At 39.9% G+C, this 18,516-nt stretch overlaps 1 protein-coding gene across 2 annotated transcripts; it reads right to left on the reverse strand.

Annotated features, from left to right (window-relative positions):
• Positions 1-23: 23 nt before the first annotated feature.
• LOC116388858 (cohesin subunit SA-2-like) lies at positions 24-17,761 on the reverse strand. 2 transcript variants are annotated; one of them, XM_031857133.1, is made up of 34 exons: positions 17,543-17,761; positions 14,804-14,922; positions 14,553-14,631; positions 13,986-14,144; positions 13,725-13,821; positions 13,559-13,635; positions 13,184-13,388; positions 12,918-13,069; positions 11,830-11,903; positions 11,488-11,611; positions 10,803-10,901; positions 10,561-10,640; positions 10,059-10,166; positions 9,477-9,585; positions 9,201-9,318; positions 8,916-9,019; positions 8,736-8,828; positions 8,561-8,650; positions 8,257-8,460; positions 8,083-8,153; positions 7,865-7,952; positions 7,174-7,254; positions 6,649-6,741; positions 6,361-6,538; positions 6,106-6,245; positions 5,912-6,013; positions 5,373-5,521; positions 5,125-5,253; positions 4,807-5,012; positions 4,231-4,465; positions 3,993-4,103; positions 3,712-3,838; positions 2,662-2,739; positions 24-2,119 (listed from the first exon to the last, which is right to left on the reverse strand). In XM_031857133.1, exons 2-34 carry the CDS (start codon positions 14,845-14,847, stop codon positions 2,096-2,098), a joined length of 3,828 nt encoding a protein of 1,275 aa, XP_031712993.1. In that variant the 5' UTR covers positions 14,848-14,922; positions 17,543-17,761; the 3' UTR covers positions 24-2,095. The 2 variants fall into 2 exon arrangements, with proteins under 2 accessions (XP_031712993.1, XP_031712992.1); XM_031857132.1 differs by having other exon boundaries at positions 4,231-4,468.
• Positions 17,762-18,516: the final 755 nt, after the last annotated feature.

Raw genomic sequence — 18,516 nt, forward strand, 5'->3', positions numbered from 1 at the left:
ATCAAAAGATGCAATGGGACACAGAGTAAAAACACAAATTTAATATACACATATATTTAAATATGTCTAAACATACAGATGTATGCACGTTTTCAGCAGTTCAATGCAAAACAGAAAAGATTCGAAAATGATAAGATACATTTACTGGCAATTCCAAGATGCATTTTTCTCATCTACCTAATATGAATAGTCAGTATGTATATGGTTATGTTCAATACCACATGATCTGTTTCTCCACAATATAGTGAGATTTTGAAGAAATAAGGGATTTGTATTTAACTACAATATGACTACACCATTTTCCATAAAATCTGAATCTGCCAACTAGGCCAACACACAGAGGTAAAGACATATCACAGCAATCTATTGAAAGACAAACAAAACAATGTACTATATGTGTATACTTGCAAATTAGTAGGTTAACTTGAAACAAGTTACATTCTACTTAACCTTTCCCTAAAATTTCAAGCAAACAAACTGCAAATATAAAATGATCACAGATTCACAATATATTACACATCTGTAATTGTATAATATACAATTCTGATTCTATGATAGTTGACAAAAGAATTCTAAAACTTTGTAATTTAGAATATCTCTATAACTCCTATACACACACACACACACACACACACACACACACACACACACACACACACACACACACACACACACACACACACACACACTAGTGGCTCATCAAATTGGCTTTTTGAAAAAATCCTCTGCACACTTGCCAAATGGAGAAAAAACAAACAATGCACACCTTTCAAACCATTTTAAAAATCCGTTCTTTTAAATATTGCAACAATGGCATGTCTTTGTTATTAGATATTATTAGATACTATACAGCGGAGAAAAATAGTCAAGCTATAGGAGAGATTACATGTTTAAGATCGAGTCAAAATGTATCTATGACACTGTGAATGCTCCCAATATCAAAAAATAATTTTAGATGCAGCCATCAATTTGTCAAATTACTACATGTGAACAATGCATTACCTTTGCACCCATTTGTTAAAGAGAGATCAAAAGAAAAATACAAACAGCTGGCCATATCTAAACTAACATAATCATTTTCATTAAAAAGGATTATTTCAGCGTCTATGTGAAATAACAGGATTAGAAACCATTCATTTACATTTGATTGTCATTACAAAATATCTATAAATCAAAGTAATCTATAAGGTATAAAAGCAGAACACATACATTTCTAAAAAATACCATCACAAAGAAATCTGAGAATGTCGTATATCATTTCTGGCAAGGCCTTTGAACAGTATGAGACGCCAGTGCACATTATACTTTACTGCGTACATGTTTTGATATATGGCTACATGCCATGCCAAAGTCTACAGTTTAAAAGTACAGGCGGAACACAAAATCACTGACACCGTTACAATGTATCGCAGTCCAATTCAATAGCCCTGCAATAAATGCTGTGTTTATAAAGCTTATGATGTTCAATTTATGTTTAGATTGCGTCAGAGAGGCATTGATTGGAGCCTGTGATCATTTCTAAAAATATGGCTGTAAAATGACAATAGACTTGAATTAATACCTCTGCAACAAAGTGCAGTATCATTATAATATTCTACAACAACTGAACTCTACAAGCATCACAAAGGTAGTATTATTTTGCAGGGTTATTACATTTCTATCAGCTGGTGCTCATGAAATCGTGTTCACCACTCCTGTATATTGGCCATTATGTATTTACATCAGACATTTTTTGTCTACTGAATGAAAAAGATTAAAGGTGTATATGTTATTAATTTGAATTTGAGTCTGTTATTGTCCCCTCACCATGCACGTGCCACATAATGCGTGTACTGCTTCACCTTAGTGAGATAAGCTAACATCAAAAACATAAACATTTCTGCTGCAGTGTAACAAAAGTCCTGTGTGTGAAAATATCAGAATGAAATTCAAATTCAAGCTCTCGCTCTAAGTTTCAACAAAGTGTTAAAGAGGCAAACATTGGTGTCTCACAAATCATTTAGAGCAGTCCACTTCCGCTCCATTCGGATTTTCACAGTCATCCATCTCATCTTCCAAGGATTTTGATAACATATTTTCCTTGATGCGATTTCTTTTAGAACATTGAAACATTGAGAACCTGAAGACACACAAAAAACGTTGTTCAGAAATCCACAATCTTATAAATAGGAAAACAATGTTCTGGCACAATTTATAGCCTAGAAATATATCTTTTCAAGACACATCATTGTTTGGACAATCATAAGTTAATATCAACTGTGTTGTCATTTTGTAAATATGGGATTATATAGGATTGAGAAAGAACAGTTTATACAGTTTTATAGACATTTTGATGGAAGTTTGAATCCATTGTAAATGCTGTAAATATTATCTACTGCTGGCGTCCTCTATGTTGGAGAAAGCTACAAATGTTTCATAGCCAGATAAAAGCATTGTTGAAAGCAAACAGCAGGTGAGTATTTGATACTCCAACTTGTAATTGTATGGATAACACATTGTATTCATTATTATCTTTAAATAATGAGTCATGATCATCAAAAGTTACCTCAAGAAAACAGGCCTACAAATCACGAGCAAGCATGACCACTCACATTTACCTGTTACATTAAAAAAAAAGAAGCAGATGAGTAAGAGACACTGTAAGAAGTTAATAATCCTTACCGAATCATCCATGATGGAAGACGGATCGAAGTAGTCCGGCTTTAGTTCAGTTCTTTCTCTGCGATTCTTTGATGCTGGCTGAAAAATAACAACTCAGTCACAACAATGCGGCACAAAATGAAATGTAAATAAGACACCAAAAGGCTTTTTGATCTTTGTAGTCGGAAAAAACATGTAGAAAAAAAATAGATCCTACATCAACTGTGGCAATCAAATCTGACAATTGTGCAGTTGTGCAAATTGTAATATTCGGCACCACAGGGAAGTAACAACACTTTTTTCTATTTGGGAGAAAATTGCTCAGAAGGTTTGCTCCTAATAAAGCATGACTGGGTTAAACAGACAGTTAAAATGTGGTTGACGAGCTTGTATTATTTACTGTAAATATTTGCCCATGAACCGCCTTCAGGCACTTTCTCTATTTGTGGTCGCAGAAATGCACATTAACAGTGGCTATAGTGTGGCTATAGTGGCTATAATCAACCATATATCAGGTGAAAATGTGGAAACACTGTGACAATCTGAAATGGGTCGCTCGTGATTAACGACAGACAATCATCACCTGAATCTGCAGCTCCTCTCGGCTTAACAGAGCTTTACAGCGAGTTTCGGCACACTGTTTAGCTGTCCGGCCCACGAGCTTACTGTTTTCTTTCACTTTCACGGCTCTCATAAAATTGTTTTCAGCCGCAGCAAGCAGCTGTTTTAAGAGAAAATTTTCTAAAAACAAACCGTACACTAGCTGGTCACCACCATACACAGTTAGTGACTAGCTGCTGAACAAAGTGGAGCATTTAGCAGCTGAACAGTCAGATGTTTCACTCAGGAGTCGGTCGAGACCACAAACAGTGCTAAAATCACAGTGAATATTGGACTCGCATTCACCGTGTGGACAATACACGATGGCTGTATGTGTAAATAAGCAGCTGTTTGCCAAGTTCGCTCTATCAAAAGGTTAAAACTTAAAAGGTGATGATATGTCAGTGATGTGTTCACGTCATGTTTCTTCTGGTCCTAATTAGCATCAAAATGATTGCAGTGTTAAATTACCAAATCGATGTCCATTGTGTCAAAATCCATGCCCTCATTGATGTCCTCCAAGCGGTCTTCTGATGACATCATCACGTCCTCCACTATTGGCTCCTCGTCATCCTCCATGAGTCCTGAGCCTCGACGACTGAGGAGTACACATAGACACTTGTTATGAGGCTGCGCTGTTTCACATACTGTCTGATGTCTAGATGTTATTCTAAAAAAAACAGTTACATTTACCAGGTTTCCTTCACAATTCAAACCTATTTACTGTACTCTGAAGAGGAGTGGCCCCTTACATTGCTTGCTGCATGTGGTTCCTCATCTTAGCGTAGTGCATGCTAACTCGCTCTTGCTGCTGACGGGCCTCTGCTTGTTGTCTCTGTGTCAACATCCAAGTAACCTGGGTACTGTGGGTACAGGGTTCAGTATTCAACAAGACTTCATTATTCCCGTAGTATAACAACAGCAGCACAAGAAGCTGTAAACAGCAGCAACATCAAATATTCATAAGGGTTGGGAGAAAGGTGTCCGTACTTGTAATCAAGGGCAGCCTGGTGGTGATGCTGCGGCTGCTGGAGGGGCACCGGCTGATGGGGATGCTGCTCTGCTGGCATGGTGAATGCGGCAGTGTAGCTGTCCTCTGGCCTCATCTTCTTTGGATCCCTCAGTACAGTAGAGGTGAGGTGAGGCGAATGCATCATTACCGGCGTCTGCACGCTCTGCTCACGGTTCATCCAAACTGCATCACTGCTGCTGCAGCTGTTCTCTTCTGCTATGGAAGAGAAATTAAGAAATTATGAAAGAAATTATTTAAAAAAAGGAATTATAAAATGACAGAACTTGTATTTTTTTTAGAGGAGGTTCCTAGGTGGATCAATGTTGCCTACTGACTGACACACATTGTTCCCAAAAAATCAGTATTTCCAGCTTTTTGACTGTGAATTTTTCATTTCAATACTTTAACAACAAACGGGTAATACTATTATTAAATGGAGGCACAGAAAAATAATCAAACAAACAAGTACGTTTAGTGCAGATTATCTCATGTTGCATGTCAATTCACAAAAAACACAAAATAAATCTTGATCTCCCAAAGTAAAATTTGCTCACCTTCGGGCAATTTCCTTTTGTTAGCAGTGGCTGGCTTGGATTTCTTACTCCGGGTGGACCCTCGACTGCTGATCCCACTAATAACAGACACGGTGTCATCGTCCCCGCCCACCTGCAAGGAGTTCCTGTATGAGATGAGGGGCAGCCAGCAGTCCTCTCGCTGCAGGGCCATCTGAACCGTCATGAATCGCTCCAGGTACACGTGACTGTCGAAGTGTCGGAATACAACTGTCAGAGTTAGGATCTTCAGAGTTCCCCTTCAGCTGCATGCTCAACATAGACATACATCATGGCACAAGTCTTGCAGCTCAAACTTACACTATTCTCTTGTCCTGACGAATTAGTTTGCTGGAGAACTCGCTCAGGACATCCAAAAAGGCTAGATTGAGAGGTGGACTGCCCTGTCCTTGGGGACTAGGCTCCTTAAAAGCAAACTCAATCCCATCCCTAAAATACAGAGGGAGATAATGATTTGCCAGGTCCATGAAAACACAGATGTCACTGTAAGAGCTGAGTTGCATGCAAAGCTGTAAACTACAAGGTGTTGGCTCAGGACTATTACTTACTTATGTAACATGGCAATAGCCTCCCTGTTCTTCATCTGATCCAAGCCAAAAGTCAACGAGAAGCGTCGGGCTAGCTCTTTTATGCCACAGAAGGCTGACGTTGAGCGGTCGACATTAAAGCCAAGTTCAGACAACATCTCATTGAACAACTACAAAAGAAAAAAACAGAAATAGACTTTTTCCACATTTGGTTTCAGGTGGTTTCACAGACTGAGATGTCTGAATCCTAAACTAAATGCATGTGTGATCTGCCATAACTTAAGCCAGATGTATCCCAATTCCTTTTATTTATTTTTATTCTAAACAAGTTTAATAAAGACCACCATTTTACTGTTTCCGTAGCACACTGGAGCAAGCTTGTGCAAAAGTGATGCCTCATATGTTAACATGAAAGTCTGTAAATGTTTTAGATTTTGTTTACAACATTATGGGAGATTTGCTGGCATCTACTTATATATATTTTTTTTAAATGAAACAAGGCCACTACTCATTTTTTTTTTTTCAAATGATCTAGTCTCCAACCGGGCAAAGAATCTTACCATTTGCAGGCTCAAGACGAGCGTCTTTGCACACTGAACTTTGTTGATTTGTCTTGTTTTACTCAACGTTTCCTTGATGATATCTCCATAGTCATTGTAAAACTAAGAAGAAAGAGAGGGAATACTGGCATTAAGAGGAGCAGGGTAGGAGGAATTCATTTTAAGTGATTTATAAAAAAGGGGTGTAAACATACCCTCATATACTGTTTGAATATATCTGCGCCGGTGTTTATTTCCACCACATTGTAAATGATTAATTTGCAATAGGCAGCTAAAAGGTTTCTTCGCTTGTGCAGAGCCTCAATTTTACTGGCTTCATCATCTTGCTGTCCATCTAGAAAATACAAAAGAATACAAATAAAAAATAAAAAAAAATCATTAGAAGTCCATGCCCCCTTACTTTTCAAATGTTAGTGCGGTTGACTGACACAACGGGGACTGACTCTGACCTGTGCTGTTGTTATCATCATCATCCTGATCAATGAACACTTGATCCAGAATGAAGTTGAGCAGCTCGGCCTGCAAAGAAGAGTCTGGTGTATAGACCAGAGGCTCCAGTTGTTCCCGGCCTGAAGACATAATTTGGTGACTGAAGATCAATAGCAGATCACATAGTATGGTGAAGGCCTGGAATAAACACAACACTTCAGCATTTATGAACATTGTCAGTGGCACTGAAGAATGGCCATGTAAAAACGTCAGCAATAAAAAGAAGCGTCGCATCATCATAACCCCACCTGTTCTTTAACGGCGTTGTTGATGCTGTTTAAGTAACGCTGACACATCAAGCAGAAAGCTCTCATTTGCTTTCTCAAGGTCACCATGTCACCCTAAAAGGAGCCAATGATCAGTTAGACATTCCCACAGGTGAATAAAATACAAGCCAAGTATTGATAGAGCTATAGGAATTAAAAAAATAATAATAATACAGTATATCAGTATCATAGTTTAAACCAGCTACACTTGATGGAAACTGGTGCGCAGGTTTAATACTTACTGAAACATTTAGCTGTCAATTAGTGCCAAAATCAGTCTTTGAGAATAAAAATAGCTTTCTTTATACATTTTGTAAGAATGACGTGAAGACGTGTAAAGGTACTTTTAAACTCAATGTACCTGGCTAATGGCTATCAGCTGTCATTTGACAAATGTATGCTTTGAAATGTGTTGTTTCTTTAACCGATATCCTTTTTACACCGTTCCTTGGACACTTATTTTGCCAAGAATACCAATAAATGTGTCATAGACCGATATTTAAATACCTTCAATGAACTGCCACCTGAAACCTTCGCTAGATGCCACAGGATGATGTAATGTGTGCACTGCATTGCGTGAATCACAATCTGTGGGAAAGGAGACAAGCAGATCAGATGAGCCGTACTATTCCACACCAGACCGTGCGAAGCCGCATCCTCACAGCACGGACGTGTGTGGATTTTACAAATAGTCGATGTTCCGTGGTGGGGAGAGATGAACTTATTTAGACTTGAGTCGGACTTTTGATCGAATGATTCTAAATACAGCAATGCATTGCTCCATGTAATTATCTCTCCTTTCTACTCTAATACTTTCCATGTCTGCACTTTTTGTCATGTGATCCCCTACTCTGATTACAGAAGCCAAGTTACTTGTTGACATGATGTTTAAGAAAACCAGCGTACTTGAGAAAGGCGACTGTAACCTGGATATTTAAAGGTGAATACGACATCGGGAGCATTTTTATTACACTCTCTGCAGCTCTCAACATTGCGACGCCTGAGCCGGTGGGACGTAGCCTACGGTGCTAACAGCACTAACGGTACAAACTACCGCAAACGTGCTGACAAAGCCAACAGTGTTTACCTGAAGGGGAACCGGAGGGCGGGTTGCTACGCTTCCGCGACAACACTGGTTATTGTTGCTTTAGCATTTTGGAGAAGTTACTTACGAAGTTAGAGAAGACTCCGCTGTTACCTGTTCGGGCATGTCCCCGTTCTGCAGACCTGTGTTAAGTAGCCTGTAGTTGCTGGTGAAGAGATCCCACTTAGAGAGGTCATGCGCACTGGAAGCAAAAATAATGCAAATGATAAATAATACATAATAACATAAATGTATTCAAAATTCAACTTTAATGCTAGAAATGCTATTACTCTCTCTGAACAAATAACAAGACAACATGTGAACTGCTTTACTTGTGGAAAGCGCTGATCTTCTTGAGTGTGGATAGAACCTGGTAGGCATCGTCTTCATCGGGTTCTTCACCCTGACAAACAAGAGATCAGACCTGTGAAACCCTGGATATGCACCCTCGCCTCTCCAACTGTTTTCAAACATTCCACTCAAAGAAAAAATCCTGCGGCACCCACCTCTTGCAGGAAGTCCTCCAGGAGTCTGTCAAACTTGTCTACAAGCTCATCGAGAAGCTGGGAGCGAGCGATGTCCACGCGGTTGAATATGGTGAACTCCTCATTGCAGAGAGAGTGGTAGGTGGTAGAGCAGGCCTCCAGGACCTCGGTGTCTGTGTGCTTGTCCTGGACCGCCCACATTTGCCGCAACAAGGCATCCAAATGCTTAATGAGAACATGAAAGCACAAAACAGTGTTTAACTGACACTGCATGACATTTACAAGTTGCATAATCAAGAACAAATTTAAAAATAAATTGACAAACCTTTTCTAACCGGCCAGTTGTGTAGATGTCAAGATCAAAGTACTTTGGTATTTGTAGCAAATTCATCACCTTATCAATATCAACGCAGTACTGTGAGGAAAAAAGGAGAACGCCTTTCAGGTTGAATGGTCACGAATCAAACCCGTTGACTGTCGTGCAAAACACAGGTAATCACCTTTGACAATAACAGAGGCAATGCCACGGCAAACATCTCTGTGATCCGCGTCCGATCATCCAGCTGTGTTTTCTTCTCCTTTGCAGTCAGGACCTTTTCCATGCACAAAAACCCAACAATAACACAAAATCATTCAAACAACAAGGCTCATCTATGCGAGCATGGCGAGCAGACACTCACCCTTCTTCCTGTGCCTCGGCCTACTGGAGGGTGGCATTCACAAGCCTGCCGGATGGCACAGAGCATTATCTCAACCAGAGCCGTCTCCTGGCGATCAGTCAGAGCTAAAGATTGCAGACGCAGACATTTACTGACAATGTAATAAAAAAAAAAAAGCACCAAGAAAAGAAAAGACAAAAAAAAGAGTGGAAAGAAATAAAACAATGTCTTTTCAGAAAGATTCCCTTTCCTCATACTGGAGCTGAGAATGTGAGCCAGTAATTGTCTTAAAGGGCGGAGCTTTACCTTCCTCTCCTGGCATGGGCTCATCCAGCAGCAGGCTGATCATAGTCTCCCAGTCCTTCAGCAGCTCTGACCCACACTCCCACAAGCTGTCCACCAAGTAGGCCCCATGTTCATGGAGCTGTAAAACATCAAATGGTTAAATGTTTATTGGAACAAATTCAAACCGACTGAAACGAGGTAGATTTCTTGCAAAACTAGATCAACAGATTTGTTGAGATGGACATTGTTATTACAGTGAGGTTAACATCCAGAAGTAAGAGACAATGGCCCGGTTACCTCGCTCTCCAAGAAGAAGAAGACAGTGGTCTTGATGAGACTGCCATTGAGGCTCTGCCGGCCCCTCCTGGGTAACCCCTCCTCCTCGGGACCCCGATGGCTGAAGAGCCTTCAATCGGCACAATATCAAAAGCTGTTCAAAATGTCTGGTAAAGGCAGGTGGAAGAAGCAACTGCTCCGCCTGCAGTCCCTTTGGAGAAGCTACATGGTGGGGCTAACATGGCGTGTCACACATTAACAGACTTTGTGATTTAACAGGATTTCCCCGTTAAAGTAGCTGTTTTCAAGTTATACATGTACATTCCACGTGTATTTTTCAATATTATTTCTATAGGGATATATTGTTTATATGCTCTGGTTGTTTGATGGATTCAACATAACATTATTATAACACATTATTGTTTCTACGACAATATATCTAATGTAATCTCACACAGTTCATTTGGCAGGTACACCAACTCTTTGCACTATAAACCGTCTTCTTCTACAACATTTAACGCATGTAATGTGTTGATTATAACCGCTTACATTTACAGTTCAGTTGTTTTACAATAGTTTCAAAAGACACATCAAAACACTTACTTCTTAAACAGAAATTCTCCTGCTGAAACCGCGATGGGTCGATGTGCTGAGTAAACCAGATGATACACACTCTCACAGTCCTCTGCTGTCAGGATCTCATCGCTACACCTGTCAGACGAAATGCATACATTCAGAGTCAAAGATGAACATTTAGATATTTACTTAGAGGCAGATGTGTGAAATACTTTGTTTAATTAAACATTCTCACAGAAGCTTTTAGGATAAGTGAGCACATGTGAATATTGAATCTAACAAAAGATGGTCATATTCTCCCCATTTAAGACTGAGTAACCTCAGCTATGAACAGAAATGATGAACAGTAATGGATGAGGGTAATGTCTCTAATTTGGGCAAAAACACTGTATAAAGAAATCCCAATGATATTGTTTATTTATCAAGTTGACTTCAATGAGTATTACGTCTTTATAGTCTCATGATATGACTTCATAAAACGAGAACAAATGCAGAACAATCCCATTCAAGAGGAGGGAAGGTTACTCACTGCAAGACAAGCGTCAGAAGTTTAATGGCTTGAACTGCAACATCATATTCCTTGTCCAGCGTCATCGACACAATGCGGTCCTGTCAACGAGAGTAGGTTTATGTTCCAGAACATTAGCCGTCACGTCACGCTCGATGATGTTATTACTCTTTAGTTATCGGCATATGAAGACGCACCGGGGAAAAGTCTGTAAATCTCCAACACATTTCAATGACGCTGAAGTTATGTGACTGCCGGCTTACCTTGAAGCGACTCGTGAAGAGCTCCAGCCGTGCGCCAAGCTCTCTGCTGTAGAACAGGCCCTGCAGGGCGCTCAGACACTTCAGTCGCACCTCACCTTGCTGGAGTCACAGTAGAAATACATGAAATATGTACCACATTTGAAATCAGGCGTTACTTTGTCTTTAACCCAAAGCTGTTCATTATTATTATGCACCCCTCGAGACAAAATATAATGATCTACGTCAAGAATAAATTGATCATATTTTGATTCAAAGATGATATGGACTCCATAACATTTAGTTCTCCAATACTCATAGGTTCTGCTGGTCTTATGCTGATGGATGCACTTCTTCATGACTTAGATCGTTAAAACATCATATGTCATAATCGTACCCTAAAACAACAACTCAGCACTGAATAGTGGAAATGAAAGACAAAAGAGGAACCTTTTCTGACGTTACTATCCTGTTAAACAACACTACAAGTCGCTGCTTTTCACAGTAAAAGTCTTCCGGCAAAGATGACTACATCTGGCTTGTGTTGTGAAATAACTGCAGAAACGCTTGATAAATTGGTTAGTTTGATTTACACCGAGGTTAGAAGTTGGTCTAAATTTGGACAATGTATTTCACTTCATCAGCTTTTTTTAAATTGAAGGTTAATTTTGTAGTTTGTACAAAAAACAGTGTCCGTCTGTTAGCTCACCTTGTCATGCATTGTCCAGCCAACATACTTCAGGTAACTGTCATTGAGGAAGGCGTCACTGTACAACTTCATCCACACTCCAATCTCCTCAATACAAATAGCTCGGATTTCAGCAATGGCATCACTGGCAAAAAAAACAAAAATAATTGATTCAATTTAGTCATTAACATAACACAACATGGCTTTGTGTAAACACAATTGTTCAGACTAAACTAAAATCATACGGACTCAAATAGGTGTCGACATTATTTTCTCACTAGAGGGCGCCAGAAAGCCAGCAATGAACATTGAAAGGTTTCTGCTGGAAATCTCAGTCAGCAAGTCCATCAAGGATTCACATACCGATATCTGTGAACAAACACTCCTTTGAAGATTGCATTCATCATGTTTTCAATTTCATCTTGATTTTCTTGAAGCTGAAAGATAGACAGAAAGTGATACTTATTAAATTATTTGCATGAAAACAGCAAAAGCAAAAAGACCCTCGTTCAAACACTCAACACAAAAACGGATAAAAATGACATTCAAGAGGTTTTGCTGGAGGAGCTCTGTTAGAAGTCATTTCAGCTACGATAAAGGCCACGGTTGGCATTACAGTAGATTTTTTCTATTTTCAACAGATTTGTTCTGCTGTCAGCAACTTTAGCAGCGTCGGTAATATCGTATTAAAGGAACCTAAACAATTAGAAAATATTAAAAGCATAGCTGCTTTAATATTACTTTAAACACCGATAATTACAGAGATATTCAGACGGGATGATATCATGGCAACAACTACTGAAAGATATAGGTTTAAAGAAAAAAAAATATATATATAAAATATATTTTATTTCAGCTAAAGCTGGAGTGCAGGACTTTTAAATATAAATGAACTTCCCCTAGATTCAAGCCTCTGCCTCCCTTGGTGACTAAAATTTGGTGCTGTCGGTTTAAGTGTAATATTTAAAGTCCAAATTGATTCAGATCAAAGCTTTATGATTTCAGGTCGAATGTGAAATTATTTTGACAGCTCTAGACTACTTGGCAATTTTTGTTCAAACTGAAGAGAAAATTCTAAATACACTAAAATTGGCAAACGCCACAATTTCTCTTAAATCATTCGTACATTCCACATAAGATATTAATCTATTTGTACAAGTTGTAGATTACACTCTTGACTTGTGATGTAGCACCTAACCAGATATTGCAAAGTGCTTATAAATAGGTATAACGGTAAATGAAGTTAGAGAATTAATAATAAACACATGAACAAAATGTACTCTGTGAATAAATGCAGCTATGTCATTCATTTAACTGTGAATCAATATAAGTTTACAGTTAATTACAGTTCCTCCTCTGCATAGAGGTTAGTTTACGGCGTATTAACACTCGTCGTCTTCTTGCTTCTTCACAGTATATTTCGTGTTAAGACAACTTTTCTTTCTTCTCACCTCTTTGCGCTTCTGTAACAGGAGCTCCAGCCGATCGTTGGCCCTTTTTGCAACAACCTTGTTCCTCTCCGCCTCGTACTGTCTCTGCGTGTTGTCCATATTGATGCTCAGGTTGAGAGCGACGTTCACCAAGGCCGTCATCAACTTCATGGCTTCGGAAAACAACAAAATTCAGAAAACACACCTGAAGGAACAACAGCTTCCGCACAGTGACGGCGTGAGCATGCATGGAGCAGAAGTGCCGAAACGTGCACATTAAAACGGACCTGCTAGTGTGCTTGTGTGTCTGAACGCCCGGACCTGTGAGTCAGACAGGCCGGTGAGCAGTGAGATGACCGTGTCCATCATATACTCGTCGTAGATGATGCTGTACTGACACTGACAAACCAGAACCGCGATGAAGTCGGAGAAGCTGATCCTGAATTTCTTCCACTGTGGTCCTGACATAGTAAACGGATAGTCACCGCTGTCCTGTTAGATGACATCAGAGAGAGGGTAAGAGTCAGGGGGGGATCATATTTGTTTCATAATGTTAATGTCTGCCACATGTTATCTGACAACTGCACAGATTTATGGTTTGATTATTCTCTCGTTTAAAAATGAAGGTAAGTAACTGAATGTAAAAACACAGCCTGCATCACCTCATCAAACTCCTCTGTCATTTTTCGGATGATTTCGGAGTTCTGCATGTGTCTGAACATCTCTCCACTCACAGCACCTGTGTGAAGAATCACACAATGGCTGTCAAGTTCAGCATTTTCATTTGCTTTCAGGCACCTGACCACACAGATCATGTCAGACACTCACCTTTACAGCCAGAGCACTGAATGAAGAAGTTGATCAAGTCCAGGAGAGCATGGTCCCGGTCCTGTTTGTATGCCTCGATCCAGTCATCGACAACAGACTAGAAAGAAAGCATACAACTTTCAAAAAAGATCAAAAAATATCGCCGTATGTAATCAAAATGAAATGGAAACCACAGCAACAACACCAGTCAAAATATTTTCACAACAAAACAAAGAGAAGATAACATAACATAATCTCTCCACCACAGCAGTGTGCACCCACCTGTGTGGCACTCTTCCCCATTTTAACCACCTCGAACAGGGTCACGGTCTCCATCCCGTTCTCCTGATAATGGCCGTTCACCCTGCCAACACCGGGGGCCCTTCCTGCTCCCCCACCTTTGGCCTTGTCTCCAAGAGCCTTCTTCCCTTTCTTGGCTGCCTGTAGGGGAGAAAGATATTGAATGGAAAATAAAAGTGTGTTATTGTGTTTGAGTATCATAACTCTGGGAACAGTGCGCACGCATTAAACGCGTGTGTAGACTGAACAGCTTATCGGGTTACTGGGAATCAAAAAGCTGTCACGGTGTGGGACTAACTCACATTACAGGCATTTCATATAGATAGTGATGTGGCAGTGACTCATTTTCTGATCAAACCCAGCTGCTGCGTAACATCACTCTGTTTCTACTCTGTTTTAGTCCTGTGATGTACCACTGGGAACCAGTCCGGAGTGTTTCATTGCCTTCCACCCAATGCCTGTTGTGATCGGCTCAAGCCTCCCTGTCACCCTGATTACACATGGACAGATATGGAAAATCAATAAATGTCAAAGGTTTGCAAAACATACCATGCCCTTTCCTGTCTTTGCATTTTTGCCATCAGGATCCTCAAGGTCAGTATCAGACGACAAGTGAGATTCTGCCTCTCTGTGCACAACAGATGAAGTCATTACGAACACGAAACACACTTCAACAACAACATTTCAGTTCCTAGAGATAACATGACAGTGTACATGCATGCATGCAATCAAACAACGACAAACGAAACATTCAAAGACACGTGAGATTTGACAATACACGTCAGTGATGCTGCGCTTACTGAGTAAATTGAAACTCTGTGTGCAAATCCTGCGCTGCTATCATTTCTTTAACATTTTCTGGTTCTGCTGAAGTGGGTGCGTCTACTGCTCTGGACCCCAAGCAACAAGATATCTGCACCTGGAAAATAAGACAAATGAGAAGAGTTTGTTGATGAATGAGGACATTGACACTGGCTGCAAGAAACTCACTAACGAATCACAGTATATTTTACAAAGACCACATGTAATACTAAAGACCGGGGATGAAGGGAACATGTTTGTTTCTCTTGTCAGAAAGACAAAAGGCCCTAAGATGCTCCAGCCTGGCAGTGCACCACTCAAACACCTCGGTGACACGAAACAGCAGTCTAGCTACTTAGGAAAAAAAATGTAATCTAAGTGACTGATTTTACTCCATTCTTTCAGTAGATTGTGAAATTGTGCTCATCTACTCGCTGCTTTTTTCCAAACAAAAAAGCAAGCTGGAGACTTCACCCTGGGGTCTGAGAAGAAACCTTTTTCAATATTTTCCTTCATTTTCCGACAGAAATGTAATAATCTCAACTGATTAACTGACGAAGAAAACAATCATTAGATGCAGCCCCGCTTCAATCAAACATCTTGTTCAGAGCGATCCTCAACAACCGAGCTTCTGTTTAATCCTTAATGGTGTGCTTCCCTCAGTCATTGCACGGACTCACTTTCACTCCGTGTTCTATAATTGTACTCACTGAGAACTCCTAAATCCTGCTTTTATTTCTAACTGTGTGGATAATTCAGAGCTTGAATATCAGTTATTTATTCCTATTCATAAACTGAGTAGTTGGATCATATAACATATTTCATTGTCATTTTATTGAATCACAAAACTTTAGTTTTCTATGTTGCATTATTACCTGGTGCTGAGCAAATTAAATCAATTAGTTAATGAACATTATGATGATTGGTGTAACTCTTTCCAGCCATTCATCCAATGTGTTGTAGTTAATACATTACATACATGAGGATTATATGCATGTTCAATATTTCATGCATGTTTTACTTAGTTTAATATAATTGTTAATTACTGTCTGTCTGGGTCTATTGACTGCTCACATTCTGTACAACCGGCACAGCATTTTTTAATGAAGCACAATTATATATGAGGACTGAGTACAATGTGTGGGAGTATTTGCAGCTGAGCAGTGAAATTGTATTTAATGACTATATCAAAATCATGCCTTTTTCTTTCCTTGTCTTGATAAGTGAAACGCTACGTAAGGGACAGGGGATATTCAAATGGTGATTGTGTGTAGTGTTTAACTTGGTAGCCACACTGACAGGCAGGTAATGCGTCTTATTCCTCCCCTGCTGTTAGAACCTTTATTCACCTCTTGACTCAACGTTGAATAGAAAATTCTACTGAGCTAGAAAGGTAGCCGGTATTCTAAAAACGGCAAAATTGAAAATATGCCATTTGCCAAGAACCAACGGCAAATGTACAACTGTGTGTTCCAGCCGACTCACATGAGCGAATGACAGTATGCAAGCTGCAGACAAGATGAAGAACTTTCTGGGCCCACCACAGTATTATTTACAACCACAACACAAGCACGGATGCATGCGTGTGTGGTCTTCCAAGTTGGGAGAATGTGATAGGTGTTCAAGTTGTACCCTGCACTTGTCATGCAGGTTTGGGCCTCGAAAACATGTGCAACCTCTTGCCGTTTGGTTTAACTATTGTTCTGCGCTGACTGAAAATGTCCATGATTGTCTGTATTTAAGAGGAAACCCCAGCACACACTTTTGTAGGGGCCATGTGGAAATAACTTAGTTCTTTTGTGAACCGGATATAATTATTTCTGTAAGTTTATGTCATTCATCAGGACAAATAACATAAGATACGCAGTTTCCGGTGCTTCTCAACTCATTAATATTACAGCAGATGTTGTCAGAGAAGGGAGATATGTGGGGGCGTGTCTACCCTTCCATTCAAGTGTAATGAATGTAAACATGACATGGTTTTACTTGATCTGAAAACATGAGGGGTCTGATTTAGGACTCCACGAATGGAAATGCGTACTTGGCTTGAGCCCCTAAATTTAACCTTCGTTACTTTCTTGGACAAGTGATGCAACAGTCTCATAAGTGTTTGTACCGATCGTTGTGATAGTTGACTCTAATGTGACTTTGAATGCGTTATAAAGCAAGTTGACCCCAAAACAATTCTGACACGCGCAGTTGTTTTACTTCCGAAATACAAACGCAACTACAGATGTTTCCTAAGCTGCTGATTCCTATCCACTCATCGCTTCCTGACGTGCCCTGTCTTTGCTACGACGGCAAAGCAGCTCTCTGGCTAACGCAGCTAGCTAACCTTACTGACGTTAGCTGATGTTAGCCGATACGTTATCTAGTTAGCTACCTTTAGACCCGCTCCTTGGCCTCTTCATTCGTATCGAACAACTCATTGTAGGATTAGGATTCACTTTAAGAGATTTGATACATTTCAGCATCAGATTAGCGTTAGCTTTGCTAGCATTACCGTTAGCTGTAGCAGGCTAACGGGACCACTACTTGACACCAGCCAGAATGCTACCTCATCATTATTAACCACGCTATTTGTAATTTATTCTGATGAAGTTGTATTTCTATGTTATTGACACCTAATAACACGGATGTCGAGTGCCTGGTCAGCTAGCCTCTACAGCAGCATCAATGACAAACTCCCTGGATGCCAACGTTAGCTATCCGCCATTTTACAACTTCACCTTACTTACCTCGTTTTAAATCAAAGACGGACTGAAACCAAATAATCCAAACGTTGCGGACTTTGCAAAGTGGGCGCTGTCGTTATTTTCCTGCACAAAGTGTCATTTTCCAAAACTCATAAATAAAAGTTTTATTTGCTAGCTTACGTTAGGAAGCTCCTTGGTGGCTAACATAGCAAGGTACAGTTTGTATTTTCCTAGTTGTGCATGTCGCACACGCACCACCTGTCGGTGGCTCCGTGAACTGCAGGTAAGAGGGGCCACATCGTGGCAGAGCTTCTGACTTTTCTACCCTGTGATCACAGCTCCACGAGCTCATTGACTCAAAATATCCACTTCAAGCAGCAACATACAAGTCTGAAATTAATCTGCATGACTCCACGATTACAAATGTATCGCGAATGTATTTGTGTATTGCATTAACAAATGTATAAACATGTTAAATTCCTCAGGAAATTAAATAATGAGGTGCTTAACCTTGAGTTGTGTGACAGGAGGAATAGATATGCTCAAGACATTTCCATACCACAACCCCTTCATGACCCAAATTAATCTTTAAAACATCTTAGTCACTAGTTTTGACCTCCTTAGCTTAAATAGCGTTAAAGAGCAAGCTGCCCTCATGTTTCATCCGTTCTGTGTATGCTGCTACTGTGAAGTAGGCTAATGTGATAAGTATAAAAAATACCACGGAGCAAACAAAAGTAGCCTGTACTGGTGACTAATATTAATATCAACATCATGAAAACTTGAGTCAGTTTGATCATTTGGGTAGATGTTTGAGCATGATGAAAAAATGGCCCCTCAACAACAAAAACCTGCGTGTTGTGACTGCAGAGTGCAATGATTGAGTAAACCATGTGATGCAAACATTTCAACAAAAACTCCCAATCATATTTTTGTTTTGTACAACACAAATGGTTGTTGTTTTTAACCCCAAATCCTCCTGAAGGCAATGAACATGATCTATCTATCTATCTAGA

Source organism: Anarrhichthys ocellatus, unplaced genomic scaffold (assembly GCF_004355925.1).
Source record: "Anarrhichthys ocellatus isolate YVR2014 unplaced genomic scaffold, GSC_Weel_1.0 scaffold18, whole genome shotgun sequence".
NCBI lineage: Eukaryota > Metazoa > Chordata > Actinopteri > Perciformes > Anarhichadidae > Anarrhichthys > Anarrhichthys ocellatus.

What these genes read in the sequence shown, in the direction of transcription:
- LOC116388858 (XM_031857132.1), bottom strand. Translation starts at nt 14,847, where the DNA reads ATGATAGCAGCGCAGGATTTGCACACAGAGTTTCAATTTACTCA. An exon ending in GGAGAATTTCTGTTTAAGAA is followed by an intron (nt 9,586 to 10,058) that starts GTAAGTGTTTTG and finishes TGCCGATTGAAG; the next exon opens with GCTCTTCAGCCATCGGGGTC. An exon ending in CGTCAGGACAAGAGAATAGT is followed by an intron (nt 5,013 to 5,124) that starts GTAAGTTTGAGC and finishes ACACTTCGACAG; the next exon opens with TCACGTGTACCTGGAGCGAT.